The sequence below is a fragment of the Sprattus sprattus genome (assembly GCF_963457725.1).
Source record: "Sprattus sprattus genome assembly, chromosome: 4".
In the NCBI taxonomy this organism is placed as follows: domain Eukaryota; kingdom Metazoa; phylum Chordata; class Actinopteri; order Clupeiformes; family Clupeidae; genus Sprattus; species Sprattus sprattus.
In genome coordinates, this window is record NC_137923.1 from 39,337,529 (window position 1) to 39,353,044 (window position 15,516).

The window sequence follows — 15,516 nt, forward strand, 5'->3', positions numbered from 1 at the left end:
CCCTGTCAGTCACCAGACTGATGCGTATATAATGCCACTTTTACACATCTTGAATAAAACATCTCAGTGTAGGTAGGCGCAGACAATTACTAAGCTGATTCACAAAACTCATGGTTCAACTCTGTGTGCCCTAGGGTTTCCTTTTCATCTATTATGTTCTGAAATGTATAATATTTCTCCTAGAGTTTTGGCTGATCTATTTTGTTTACTGGTCTAAGTGGTTTCCCTGCAGACATACGTCACATAAACAATGTGGAATTAGCCCTAGTTTACCCTGATGCTTAATACATAAAAACAACCAAATGTGAACAACCACAACCACATCAAGAGTAAAAATCAACAGTAATAATATGATTCTCGTATATGCAAATGGCTCAAGGGAATTGTAGTTTCAGCTATGCCTTGTGCTCAGATCCATTCTGCCAAAATATATTAGCTTTGAAACAACTTCTAAACTATGCCAACCAAACTTGGGAGTCTGCTCCAAAAACAGAGGATGTTATTATTAGAAGTTAGTTATTATTATTTCCTAATTGTAATTTCAGGCAGGACTAAATCAGCTGGAAAAAGCAGCATAAACGGGGTTATTTTTTCACTCCTAGCAAGCTTACATAGAAGAATGTTCTTCCAAAAATCACCAAACAATTCTGTTAAACCAAATGAACACGACGTTCATATAACTTTAGTGACTTTATTCACGTTCAGAACAGGTCAACGCCTAGCACTCACTGGCAGTCTCCATCATCGGTGCCACGGTGGATAAGAGTAGGGCTGTTTCAAAATGTCTCCTCAGGTCATGTGTTTGTTTCATAAACCCTGGCGGCAGGAGCCTAAGGTCTATATGGTGACCCTGGAGTCATCTTGAAGCCTGTACGCGCTCTCTTTCAATTACATTAAACATCAATGTCAGTGTGTTTTAGTCTATGTGTGCGAGTGCGTGTGCTTGACAGACAGGGAGAGAGAGAAAGGGCATGTAAGTGTGTGTTTGAGCATGTGTGAGAAGTGAGAGTGTGTGTGTGTGTGTGTGTGTGTGTGTGTTTCGCCCCAGGTCCTGTGGTCCTAACAACCACCCAAGCTGACCTGACAGGTCCTATGATGGACTGCATGTAAGATGACATATTGCATAATACAAACCAAGGAAAAGCTGCCATTCTCCCCCTTTCTTTTACTAGAAATGGACAGAAAATCTGAAAATCAAAGCTCTCATGCTGGGAAGGGGAGGGGTGGGGTGTTTGAGGCTAACTTTGCCTGCCGGGCAAGGCTGCCCCCGCTATCACCTCGGCCAAGCAGTGCGACTACCAACCACCAGCGTGCGCGTGAGTGTGTGTGTGTGTGTTTGTGTGTGTGTGTGTGTGTGTGTGTGTGTGTTAGGGCTGGGCAACGTGGCTAAAATAACTTGTATCTCAATATGCTGAGGTGATATGGCAATATAATAAAAATTATTATTATTTCATTAATAATAAATTAACAAAATGTAGTATCAATAAGCTAAGCCAGTTCAACACGATCACAGGGAACAATATGGTTAACTCGCAACTGTGAAAGCAGTGTAGGGTGGTGGGTTTTATCTATTAATATTTACTGTTTTTTGTGGAGGGGGTCAACCACAGAGAAATATTTGTACCGTTATATTGCTTAAACCAACACCTATCAATTACCATTAACCAAGAGTGTGGCACAATGTTTATTTGTCAGCATCAACAAACCATGGTTTGGGTGCACAGGCCTGCCCCAGCTGGGTGAATTACTTGTCCGTTAGGAGGTTGCTAACATTAACTTCTATCAAACAAACCCAAACAGGGCTTCCGCCTGGGATGTTTCTGATATATAACGTCTGCCTCATAGCAAAAGAACAATTTGACTGGCTGGTCATCATGATGCGTCTGACCATCAAAATTATGTTTTCTATTCACTGACAGTACTGAGGTCGAGGTGAAGGCTTTTGAAGGGTGGCGCTCTGACGGAAGCTTCATAGAGAACCAAACATGTGTTGCTTAATTTCCTATGCCCCGGTGGTTACAGAGATTTGTGTGTGTGCGAGAGAGATAGAGAGAGAGCTGCACCATTCTCTCTCTTGTTAAAACGCGGTCAGTTTTAAACAAACACAGATGGTAGCCAAGCACACTTTATTATGAATAGGGTAATTGCTAATATCTTGTAATAAAATTGCACTGATATATAGATATTTTTCAATATACTGCCCAGCCCTAGTGTTTGCGTGATTAAAAAAAATGTGTCAGGACATACAAAAGCACTAACACACACCCTCACCAACCAAGAAACACAATCTCACCAGGGTGAGGAAGACTGAGCTTGCTGGTAGGATTTGAGGTGAGGCAGAATATGGTTTATAGCTACTGTCTCAGAAGAGCCTGCTTTAAGTAGATGCTTATGATTTTTATTAAGAGTGTGTGTGTGTGTGTGTGTGTGTGTGTGTGTGTGTGTGTGTGTGTGTGTGTGTGTGTGTGTGTGTGTGTGTGTGTGTGTGTGTGTGTGTGTGTGTGTGTGTGTGTGTGTGGTGTGTGAAGGGGGGTTTTAGCGGTCTATGGAGCCGAGTGATAGGGGAATAAGAGGTATGTAGGATCTGGTACTCACTGCCCCTTGCTGCCGCTTCAGTTTGTCTCTGTAGTCTTCAATCTCCTGGAGGTTGAGGTCTGAGGGGAGTTTCTGCCAGGGAGAGACAGGAAACAGAAGACATGGAGTATTACATGAGTGGATCAGTAACTCAAGGAGAGGCACGACATCTCCAGGATGCAGTGTGGTTTTTCCATGGTTTGGAAAGGATGTGCGGAGGATCCTCATGACTTTGTTGACCAAAGGCTGTTCAACACTTCTCAAGTTTGGATGGTCTGAGAACCCAATTAACAAGACAGCTGATTATTGGCATTTACATAAACCAATAGGACTTATCAGCAGAAGATGAAGCCTAATGCAAAACACTGACCTAAAATAAAGTAAAAATCCACTAAAGATAGAAGACTGTAGATACAATAAAGCAGCGTCATCATCACAGAGATAAAAACAGCTGTTTGCAGGGCATTTTTCAAGCCTTTATCTACCAACCTCCCTACCTACACATTTAATTTAGTCAAGAACTACAGTAGTATTGCATTACCCAACAAGCACATCTTGATAACTTGAGTAAAGTAATTTAAAGTAAAGTAAAAGTATACATTTCACCTTGTTGAGGTCATCCTTACCCAAATATTTTTTTCTATTCACCCGTTCAGAGTGTGGTATCTAATTGTAATAGCTGTTTAATGGGTGGCATGACTCATGTACGAGACAAAGACATTCCTTAGAATAGAACAGCACTTACATTTTACAGTGGACTCATGAGTTACTTGGCCCAACTTCTATTTGTGGGTATTACTACATGTTAAACTACACCAAAAAAGAACACAAGGGATTAGGTAACTGTATAAGTGAATGCGTGCAATTGATTGTGATTGTTAGTTAGGAATTTGGCCAAATGTGTATATAAACCACTAATTGCTATACTGCAATGTTTGCAAGAGCCTTTTATTAAAAGAAAACAAAGTCTAGCCAAACGCAGAACACAAACGCATATCAGATGCAACAAGAAATCCACCAAGTTCTGCCGCAGTTTTTCAATAAATCATCGACAACAATCAGTCCTGCCCCACCTCTTGTCTTCTGGAAGAAAGAGCGGAATGGAGAAAATAAATAAAACAAATAAATAAACAAACAACTGTTTGAAAAAGAAACTCTGGCACACGAGTCATTACTTTCCTCTCCACTGATGCTGCGTGCCGGGGCTCCCATCTCTGGCTTGCATAGCGATGCGCCGCCACTGAAACCTAATGAGATTTCACGCCGGCGCCTGAGCAGATAATCCATCAATCTGCCAGTGACTGCGCAGATGTCATGCAGACGCAGGCACTCTCAGTGACTATCCTCTAACCTTCCTCCACACATGCACACCACCCACCCACCCCTACACCCCGAGTCTCCGAGCCCTCTCCAACGGGGGCTAGGCGAGCCAGCGCAAGCCAGGTGGGCTTCCTGTTGAAGGGAGACACGGGCCAAGATGAAGGCAACTGTGCCGATAAGGACAAAGCATCCCCCTTGCATGTGTTGGGATAAGCTTTTTGTCCAACTTCATGACTACACCACCTTATTGAGAAGAGATTGATTTTACTCGAGTACCCAGGCTTCCCTATTACAGTGCCTGAGATAACCATCCTAATGACCGACGCACATGGATGCACTGGGTGTCAGAGGTGTTCCTATTTGAGAAAGGTCGATTGCAGGGGTCACCTGCTAACTCCAACCAATAGGAGAAGGAGGTTATGGCTGAGTTCAGCGTTTCCTGATCTCTCACCTCTAGCTCGTGTTGCACCATGTCGAAGGAGTCGCTGGAGAAGTACACCTCCTCGATGCTGTCAATGATCTCCTGCTCAGCCTGGGGGTCGATGGGCTGCTCCCGCATCTCTCGGAGCTCCTCCTGAGAGAGAGAGAGAGAGAGAGAGAGAGAGAGAGAGAGAGAGAGAGAGAGAGTTGGAGAGAGAGACAGAAAGAAAGCGATGGAGAGAGAAGGAGGAAATAAAGGGAAAGTAACGAGAAACAGAGATGGACAGAAAGGGAGAGAGAGCATTCAGAGAATTTAAAAAGAGAGGCAGAGGGAGGGAAAGGAGGAAAGTGATAGACAGCAAAAGACAGAGGAAAGAAAGACATAAACATTGAGAGAAGAGTGAGACGAATCCCCCAGGGGGTTTATTGTTTGTTAAGAGCTACTTCCGCTCTCTTATAGATCACCACAAGAGAGGAGAGACAAAAAAGGCTCCCTGGCGCTAATGTGGAAGCCAGGAGAACACATTGATTTCTGGCATTGAGCTGCCTGGCACATTTAAGACCACAGATTAAGTATTTCAAGCTCTCATCCCCGGAGACAGTTATTCATGGCATGCAATGAGGGGGAGGCTATCGATAAGAGCAGAAGGGAAAAAAATGAAATGTGGTCTTGCAGAGGTTTTCTGCAGCTTTGAAGATTCCGGGTGAAGTACATGATGGGAGCACTGAAGATGACACAGCATGACTCTTTTCTGAGCAGAGGCACATTCCACATGTACAAGCACACAAGACATGGGGAAATGCAGATGAAAAAATACTATAAATTAATAAGATACATACCCTTGATCTCCAAACGAATTTAATTTCATGGTCCTGTCTTTTTGCTCTTTCATCTACTTTCATATGTTATTGCCTGCTATTATTCCTGTTATGACAGCTTCAAACCCATACAGACCAAGCATGTAAATGTCTGCTACCCACAGTACTTAATAGAAAGCTAAATTAAATACACACTACCTTGTGAGAGTGGAAATATTTGTAAGCTTTGTGGCTCCAGGCAATGCTCAGAAAGATGGACACCTTTTTTTTCCCCCTCAAAAGTCAGAACAATTCCTTGTACCTTTGTGCAAACAAGGCTTTTGAGTAAAACTAGCTGCTATGAGTTGGCTCTCTTGTAGTTGGATTAAGCGATGCAGGGAGTCATGGTTACCCCGCAGAAGGCCGATCTAGGTCTCTCTCCACCCCCCTCCCTACAGAAATAATCAGGGAAGGCTCAGTCTCGGTGTCCAAAAAACAAGGGAATAAGGGCTCAAGTTTTATTACACATTTTAAGGCCTGTGGCCCTTTCTACGCATCACACAAACAAAGGGGGACCTACGCAGGTGGCTTAGGCTTTGCAGCTTGTTTACACACACACACACAAACACACACAAACATTCATGTACACAAGCGTGCGCACACACACTCAGGTGCCCACAGGGACCGGCACACAGCCATAGACACACAAGCACGAACACAAACACACAAATGCACACCCACACCCACACCCACACCCACACACACACACATGTGCACACCAGTTTTCAAGCTACTGGTGAGGAGGCAGATAAGGGTGGTGAGCTTTCGTGTGTTTATTGTGGCTGCTGTAGGATGCTGAAGGATGAGGGAGGTTCTGAAAGCTACAGCACAGAAGAGGGCTGAGAGAGAGAGAGGGAAGACTAACACAAGGCAGTGAGAGACTGCACATGAGAGAAAGATGTTTAGATGAAGAGAGCAAGACAGCAAGGTAGAGCGGAGGAGACAGAGAGTAAAATACAGAAAGAGTGAGAGAGAAAGAGAGTAAAAAAGAAGGACAGAGCGACTGCGTGCGGTTGTGTGATCTGGAAGCAGTGGGCTGGAAGGCATCAGCCCCGGTGAGGGGGTGGATATCAGCATGGAGGCGGATGTTTGGGGAGAGGTGGGATGGATGTGTGTGGTGGGGGTGTAGGATGACTCACACCAGCAAAAAAGGGAGAGCGTGAGGAAAGGAAATAAAAAGCAGCAGACAACTGCAAAAATTCTCCACAGGGAGACCAAAAGGGGGGGGGGGGGGGGGGCGCTTTCATCCTTGCGGGGGCTTCAATGCCTGCTGCCGTGCCGTCTCCAATTCCTTCCAATTTGACTGTTTGTCGATCTGCCGGTTGTTTGTTTCTCTTTCGCCCGCTTTGTCGCAAAACTCTTCAAAAGGGTTTAACTCCGAGACCAAGTCACGGAGTGATGAGGCCCTTCTGATGAGCTCTCAGAAAAAATATGTCAACATCTCAACATTTAAGAGAAGAGGGAAGAAGCCCCTGTGACTCTTAAGCCCAGCACAGAGAGTAGGGCTTATTGGAGTAAAGCTCACAGTAGATAGCACTAGAGTAGCACATCCACCACTGAAGTCAGAACCACACTATGGTTCTGCAACCGCACATTTATTTTGCTGCTGGACATCACCAAAATAATGCATTTCCAATTCAGTCATTTAGCAGACTGTTTCATCCAAAGCCACTTAAACAGGTAACATGGGTAATGTTTTTATGACTAGATGAATGTGGATTGAACCCAGTACTTGGTGGTGGTTGGCACTTTATCTACCAGGAGAGCCAGGGATGCAGATAAGATTAAGGGGGTGAATTTAGAGACCCTCTGTCAGCAACAGCGAACCGATCTTGTGTCCATTCATCACCATCCACTAGACCTTATTAAGTCTTTAGTGTTTCCTTTCAAAATGAATTAACTTGCTCCTCCCATCAAACAATAAATGCCAAAATTAAGGCCCCTCATCATATTATCGTTTATTTCTCTGCCTCTCATTTTTTATCTGAAATTAGCAGGGAGGAAAAAGAACAAACAAACCAGTGCACAACCCATCAGCACATGAAAGGGGACCGCCTCTGAAGTGGTGTCTCTCAAACCCAACAGCAGACTCAAAGCATGGGCACAATGAAGTGTTATTAAATGGAGAGCGACACAATAGCGTGTTACAGCGGGGACAATGGAGCTTTGAAGGGGATAAAGAGAGACTAAATGGGATCGGGACAGGAACGATGGAGCAATGGAGAGATGGAGAGATGGCTAGGCAGAGAGGGGGACGGGTGAAGATAGTTTGATTGGGTTCCAGCTGCTAAATCTTTTTTGTGAAGTGCAACTGTGCCATTGATACCCCTCTCATTCTGCAGGCACAAACTTGCTTAACTGGGGCCATCTGTTGGGTGGGGCATAGCTCCCTCTAATTCACACATTAGGGTGTCTGAAGATACCCCCCCACACACAGACACCCCCCCACACACACACACACACACCCCCCCCACACACACACACACACACACACACACACACACACACACACACACACACACACACACACATACACTTTGTGCTACTCTTTCACTCCTCTCTGTGAGACCCTTCCTGATGGTGAAGACACAAAAATGTGATGTGAGAATGAGGATCAGGCCTAATTAACCTCACAGATGACGAAATCATCCGGTGCGATTTGCCAAGATTTGACGTCAATGTCGGAGCACTTTGGTCTACTCATTTCCATATTAGTTTCCATCACTAAGACTAATTCTGTCTCCGCTTTGCCCCATCTATCTTTCATTACAAAGGGAGTACTGCCCCCTACTGGAGAGTCTATCTACAATAATGAGGTTCTCAAGAGATTGGTGTGTAAAGAGAATACATTTCAAAGAGGATGCCTGGGAGAAGGTAGCTATATTTAGGGCCTTGTAAAAAAGGCATCTTTAGAGACGTAAGGAAGCGGAGCTCTTTAAACAGTCAGGTTATGGAGCAGAAAGGCACTTTCTCATGAGTAAGCTTGAATGAAAAACCTTGGAAGAGCCAGCAGGGTGCTAAAAAAAAAGCCCACAGTTGAGATGGTATTGATATGAGCCTGTGAGACAACAAGAGGCAACCTACCTGAGAACACTTATCCAACAGACAGAGAAAGAAAAAGAGCGAGAGACAGATAGACAAACAGAGATTTGAGTGGGTACATTCTTTATCAGCAAGATCTCCCAGTATACTGTGACACATAAAAAAGGCTGGATAAAGCCCAGCCAATACATATCTATACCTCCCATAACAAAATCACTCCCATCTTCTCCATCTCCCTCTCTCTCCCTCTCTCTCCCTCCCTCTCCCCCTCTCTCTGTCTCTCTCTCCCTCTCCCCCTCTCCCCCTCTCTCTCTCTCTCCCTCTCCCTCTCCCTTTCTCTCTCCATTCCCTGCTGTTTCCTACCAGCAAGAGGCAAAACGAGGATAAACAGTGGTTTTAATGTTTTTTATATATACAGTACCTTGCGTAAGTATTCACCCCCTTGGATGTTTTACCCTTTTATGGCTTTTATAAATCAGTCATGGTCAATATAAGTTGGCTTTTTGGACAAAAAAAATCACAAAATAGCTCTCTTTAATGTCAAAGTGAAAATATATTTCTACACAGTCATGTAAATTAAATACAAATATGTAATGAAAATAAGTGATTGCATAAGTATTCACCCCCTTTATATAGACTGACCTAATTCAACAGAGGTCCAGCCAATTGGTGCTAGAAGTCTCACAATTAGTGATATGGGGATCAGTGTGCAGTAAATGTGTCTCAAGTGATTGTAGTATAACGACACCTGTGTCTGGAAGGTCTATTCACTGGTCAGTATTCAGTAATCAGTATTCCTGGCTACTGTTACAACATGAAGACCACAGATCACCCTAAGAAACTCAGAGAAAAGGTTATTGAAAAGTACAGGTCAGGGGAAGGATACAAAAAAATGTCCAAGGCACTTAACATCCCCTGAAATTCTGTTCAATCCATCATCAAGAAATAGAAGGAATATGGCACATGTGTAAATCTGCCTAGATCAGGCCGTCCTTACAAACTGAGTGACCATGCAAGAAGGAAACTAGTAAGAGAGGCCACCAAGACACCTATGACTACTCTGAAGAAGGTTCAAGCTTCAGCAGCTGGTATGGGAGAGACTCTGCATACCACCACTGTTGCCTTGGTTCTTCACCAATCAAAGCTTCATTGAAGAGAGCCACTGTTGAAAAAATGCTCCACTTTGGTCTCATCAAACCACAGAACCTTCTTCCACTTGACCATGGAGACTTCCACATGCCTTTTGGCGAACTGTAGTCAATCCTTTTTTTCAACAGTGGCTCTCTTCCATAAAGCTTAGATTGGTGAAGAACCAAGGCAACAGTGGTGGTATGCAGAGTTTCTCCAATCTCAACTGCTGAAGCTTGAAACTTCTTCAGAGTAGTCATAGGTCTATTGGTGGCCTATCTTACTAGTCTCCTTCTTGAACGGCCCCTCAGTTTGTGAGGACGGCCTGATCTAGGCAGATTTACACATGTGCCACAATCCATCCATTTCTTGATGATGGATTTAACAGAATTCCAGGGGATGTTTAGTGCCTTGGACATTTTTTTGTATCCTTCCCCTGACTTATACTTTTCAACAACCTTTTCTCTGAGTTCCTTAGAGTGATCTTGGGTCTTAATGGTTTAACAATAGCCAGTAATACTGATTACTGAATACTGACCAGTGAATGGACCTTCCAGACACAGGTGTCGTTATACTACAATCACTTGAGACACATTCACTGCACACTGACCCCCATTACACAAATTGTGAGACTTCTAGCACCAATTGGCTGGACCTCTGTTGAATTAGGTCAGTCTATACAAAGGGGGTGATAAAGGGGGTGAATACTTATGCAAGCACTTATTTTCATTACATATTTGTATTTAATTTACATAACTGTGTAGAAATATATTTTCACTTTGACATTAAAGAGAGCTATTTTGTGAATTTTTTTGTCCAAAAAGCCAACTTATATTGACCATGACTGATTTATAAAAGCCATAAAAGGGTAAAACATCCAAGGGGGTGAATACTTACGCAAGGTACTGTATATAGATCTAGTCTGTTCTTGATTAAGCATTGAGTAACATTAACTACTGTCACTAAACCCAAAGATATGGTCAATTTACAAGGGGAATGGTTTTTCTCCATATTTTTCCTTGGGAATCCCCTCTCAACTCGAACCCTGCGTATAACCTTGCAGCTAGCTGGCTAATATTTTGGTTCTCTGTACCAGGTTCCCCAGTGCCAAGATTTATAAAAAGGAATAATTGCATAGCCTTGGCAAAAATTCCTTTAGAAAAATGCATTGGCAGGTGACCAAGGGTGAATGTTGACTATACAACTCCACAGACAACATCTGTTGTCTTACTGTCGAAGTTGCATCGTGTTTCTTTCTTTATTTCTTTATTGACAGTGAAATTAACATTATAGTGTATTATAACACACTTGGCAACTGGACACTACAAGTCTGACCCAGCTGTTCTTATTGGGAGACCTGATGCTCTCCAGGGCCTCAGGTGAAGTGTCTCAAGGGACATTTCAAAGAGCAGGTCTGCTTACCGAGAGATCCTGTTTTTCCTGCCTCCAATGGATAAAGGCAAAACAACTCATCAACTCAAATTACTCTCCGCCATTCAAAGAAGCTCTGGAGTTATTTTACCAATCCTTTAACACCTTCTTTTAAACAATCACTATTCCAGAGAGCAGGCAATGGAGGTGGTTAATTTTCACAAGACACTGAACACACAGACACATCTCGATGGGAGGAGAAAAAGCCCAGATGTAGTTTAATTTACTTGGAGCGCCAAAACTGTGCTTACTAGGAGATGCTCTCTGGAAAAGCACCCCTGGTACGATTTATCACCCTGACATAATCAATACTAACTCTGATAAAAGAAGAAAAAAAAGCACAGATTAATTTTTGCACGGCAACAGTAATTAATAGTAGTTTAAAAAGCAGTGCCTCATCCATTCCGCATTAATCTCTTCTCCAGCACAGGCTTTTGTTTACTTTAGTGTTTGTGTGTTTATTTTCCCCTCTTCCATTCAATCACTGAGCACTTGTGTAATGATGCTCTGTCTGCCTGCATTGTCTTTACAGAAGAAGTAACGGGAGAGAACCTCTGGGAATAGGGGACCAGATGTTCTTCGAGGAGGAGGAGAAGGAGGAGAAAAAGAAAACTGTTTCCTCATTATCCATCTCGCCCGCCCTTCAAAAACAGTCAAGGGTAAAATGATGAAAGCTTTTTTCCTCAAAAATAAGTGCCTGCGGTTCTACTCTTCTACTACAACTACAAAAGTAACAAACCATAAAAGGGCCAACAAAGAGCATATTTGGAAAGGAGGGCGTGGGGGTTGGAGTCATTGTAGCTGGTAATAAGCACTCAGATCTGTTATCACGCAGCCTTAAAGCAGCACTAAGGCGTTTTGGACAAAAATAGTAATCTAACTACTGAAAAGGCATGCATAAACCTTACAAACACTAACAGCAGCACAGTTGGCACTGGTAAGAAGACTTGCTAGCATACTGACTCATGCCTTTTGTCGATACAGTAAGCGATGCTGTGCTGTGGTTCAAGTCAAACTGCATAGTGCATAGCCTGGGCGGCTCGTTGGAACGACAGGTGTGTTTATCTGTCTTTCACATGACTGTATGAGCATTTATTTGTAGATTATATCAGTACTAGTGGCCTATACAAACATGCCTCAGAAACTGGTAGATTGTTGCATAACAGTCTCTTGAAGAGTCAACATGGATCATTAAGGCTTGGTGATTGCCGATTCATAAACCCCCACAGTATACAAGCAAGGATAATGGACTACAGGCATTGAGCAGGTTTGGTAGGAAAGGAAATAAATGTCTTGCTGAATCAACGTCTGAGCTAGCTGGTCCCAATTCAAGAAACCCTTGGCCAACAACACAGAAGGTTGAAAAGCTACCCAAAGTCAAATAGCCTACACTGCTTTTAAACTGTTAAGCTATTTGAAAGTGAGTGAGAAGGGCTCAAACAGCTTTTCACTTTTCAAGATTTTGACCATGTTTGGCCTGAAAATGGATTAATGCCATCTAAAGACCAATGCAGCCTTTGGGTCATTTACAGGAACAGTGACTAAATGTCTTCATGACTAATGACTGTAATACCTTGGCTTTTGCAACAGTGTGACCATACAAAGATATAAATCTGCATATAATGGTCAAATGGTAGACCGGACGGACTTCACTGTTGGGCCTGTGCTTATGGCCATCTCAAATGAAACATTGTCCATGCACAATGAGATAACCATCACATACAAGATGGCTGACTGACTACCAACAGAAACAGCCACCTCAAGTTACATGACCCTGCCCTACTCACACGCGCAAACACACACACACACACACACACACACACACACACACACACACACACACACACACACACACACACACACACATCTGTTAAAGGCACTGGACTAGACACAAAAAGCCTTTGAAATTAATGAATTAAATTATCCAGATTTCCTCATGGCTTTTTTTCTTCTAACTCCCAAAGCAAGTGAACCAGGCCCAGCCTCTGCCAGCTTCTTTCAGATAAAAACACTCAAACTGCATCCACATGTATTTATTGCGGACTAACCGGAGACCTAACTGACCATAAAGCTGGCTACCTGTCACATTAAGAGCAAAAATTTGAATTCATAGCCCTCACGAAAAAGGCATGTTTGTTTCTGTTCAGTTTGCATGGCATTTTGGTTGTCATTAATGCAGACAATTGGCTTTTGATTTGAGAGACCGATAAGAAGCCATGTGCATCTTCATGATTAGAACTTTCTAGATGACTTTTTTCTTGTGTTGCAACTTTTATATGACAGAGCTCATTTTGCTTGAGACTCAGGAAGTTTGAACTTAAAAGCTTTAGACAGTGAGGCATCGCATTACAACTACCTCCTGGTGTAATGTGGAAAAAAATGTAAGAGCGTCTGTGTAAGAGCATCAACATTCCTCAGCTATTGTTACTTAAACACTCTGAAACACAATGAAAAAGCACACAGCATTGTGTGGCCCATGTGGGCATACAACATTTTGTCAACAGTGTTCTGTTGCAGATTCTGTTCTCAATTATACTTCACAGTCATACAAATCATACATCAAAATGTATACCTTCACCAATGTACTCCATGGCCTTAGGTTAGGTTTGGTTAAACAGGTTGACTGTAGTGGATTACAGCTGGGTTAGGGTTAGGGTGATTGCTGTTGGAGTGTTCCATCACTGACTCACCTTACTAGGGATCCTGAAATTCTCCACAGGACTCATATCTGCCATGCTTTCCTGGGGACTTTTCAGACCCTTGACAAAAACAAATAGCACAAGGGGTTTAAAGGCAATGCTCGCTCGTTTTTTCACTGTGGGTCCAGTCCATACAAAATTCTGCCTCTGACATCAAAAGAAGTCACACTGACAGGTAGCCTGACGTTAGCAATCTCAAAGACGTCGATTATAAACAGCCACTACCTCAATCAACGGTATCGGGTAAGCTGTCATGCTAAGCAGTGGTCGCTAAAATGCACTGAATGGTGACAACAATTTTTGTTGCGTTAGCGTACAAATGACATTGTTGACAGCTAGTTCAGACACTTCCTCATATGCCAACTGTACCCATTTAGCTGTGTCATGTAAGCCTCTCAAGCGTACGGCCACACCTCATTTATCGCTGGAAAAAGGGGGTCGACACATTCTCTATTTTAAGTTAAAATGGGACTATCAACTGGAGAATACCCCTTGCTAGCTCTTGTCAAAGCACACAGCTGATTAGCCAATGCTTTGCTAATATATGCTTGCTACTTGAGACACAAGAACAATAGAGCAACAACAATGGCGACCACTCACCTGTCGGGCCATTAAAGACTTAATTTTCTGCATTGTTGCACTACGACAGACAACAAAACGGAAGAATATTTAAAACTGAGTCTTTCTGAGCTCTGGTCTGCTACAGCACAACGAAAGGGGCCATGTTAGTTGGTGGTCATGTGTCAGTAGTTCTTCCCGGTTAAGACGGGATTTGTAGTCTTGTCAAGGAAGCGACAGGGTAGCAGTGGAGAGCTCCCGCAAACTACGTATCCCATGTCTATGCATTATCTGCACGGTAAAAGCGTGGACATCCATATGGGACCGTGTGTGCTCGTACACTTTTCGATATTTCCATCGGACCACGATGCACAGTAGGCGATATATCGGGCCTGACCCATATTAAATAATATTTTAATGTAGTGCCTACACTTCGTCAGTGAAGTCTAATATGATTTGCTCTATGTCGAAGTGATCTGTTTGTATCTTATGAACCAGCAGATGGCAGTAATGTATTTAGGCTGTAAATTGGGAGTAAATTTCAACGACATGCAGCCTAAAATTACGTAGATTTATCTGTGTAGATTTGAGTGGAAGATATAGATATCCATGGAACAATGGCTTATCCAAAGATAGAGAGCTCTGGTGGTAATCCTCGGTTGTTTGACTGTGATGTTTTGAAAGGTTCACTGAGAACTGTGTACAAAAAACATTATATATATATATTAAAGGTTTTCAAAACATCACAGTATATACTTCTGTCATAATCTTGCACTTATATATATATATATATATATATATATATATTAAAAGGTTTTCAAAGCATCACAGTATATACTTCTGTCATAATCTTGCATCAAGAGAGCAATTACTGCACGTGACCTTAAAAAAGTACATAGAGGAGAAGACATGTTTTCATTGTCATGGCAACCTGATAATTTCACTGTCAAATGACGGGGTCGAGACACCCTGGGGCACTGAAGTCTGACTGTTGGTCGCGCAGGTATGATTCTGTGGCGCCTCCCGTAAAATACACAGACACACACATGCAAACATACAAACACACCAAAACTGAACAGATGGCCTCCCTGCTATGGGAGTAGGCCTACATCATAAAGCTTGCCCAGATAGAAAACAAAACAATAACCCACCAGTCTCAGGGCGAGTGTGCCACTTAAGTGTTAACAATTGTTTCTTTAATGTCTTTGGTATGTACCTGAGTTACCTTAAAGGATCTACGGGTGGTCTCTCTTACCAGACAAAATATGAACCACGTATACTCAGTTAGAACTAGACATGCCAGGGTGCAAAATAGGTGGCAAATTCCTTTACATAATTAACAGAAAACACACTCACATGCACACAATACGAACACGGAATGCACACACACATGCACACACATACACACACGCACACACAATAGTCGTGACTGGGAATTGGCATGCGCAGGTTGGAAGGCCCCTACTGCCACCCACTGAAACCTTCT

General features: G+C 42.9%; 1 protein-coding gene across 3 annotated transcripts in view; it reads right to left on the reverse strand.

Moving 5' to 3' along the window:
* The window catches only part of vps50 (VPS50 subunit of EARP/GARPII complex), a 145,607-nt gene extending 131,405 nt beyond the window's left edge, over nucleotides 1-14,202 (reverse strand). For all 3 annotated transcript variants that reach the window (XR_013968627.1, XM_080837448.1, XM_080837447.1), the window contains exons 1-4: nucleotides 14,073-14,202; nucleotides 13,464-13,532; nucleotides 4,346-4,468; nucleotides 2,596-2,667 (exon numbers count right to left, since the gene is read on the reverse strand). Coding sequence is in view for 2 of the 3 variants with exons in the window: in XM_080837448.1 (XP_080693574.1) it covers nucleotides 2,596-2,667; nucleotides 4,346-4,468; nucleotides 13,464-13,532; nucleotides 14,073-14,105 (297 nt within the window). In the remaining variant the exon portion in view is untranslated. The remainder of the gene's footprint in view (nucleotides 1-2,595; nucleotides 2,668-4,345; nucleotides 4,469-13,463; nucleotides 13,533-14,072) is intronic.
* Nucleotides 14,203-15,516: the final 1,314 nt, after the last annotated feature.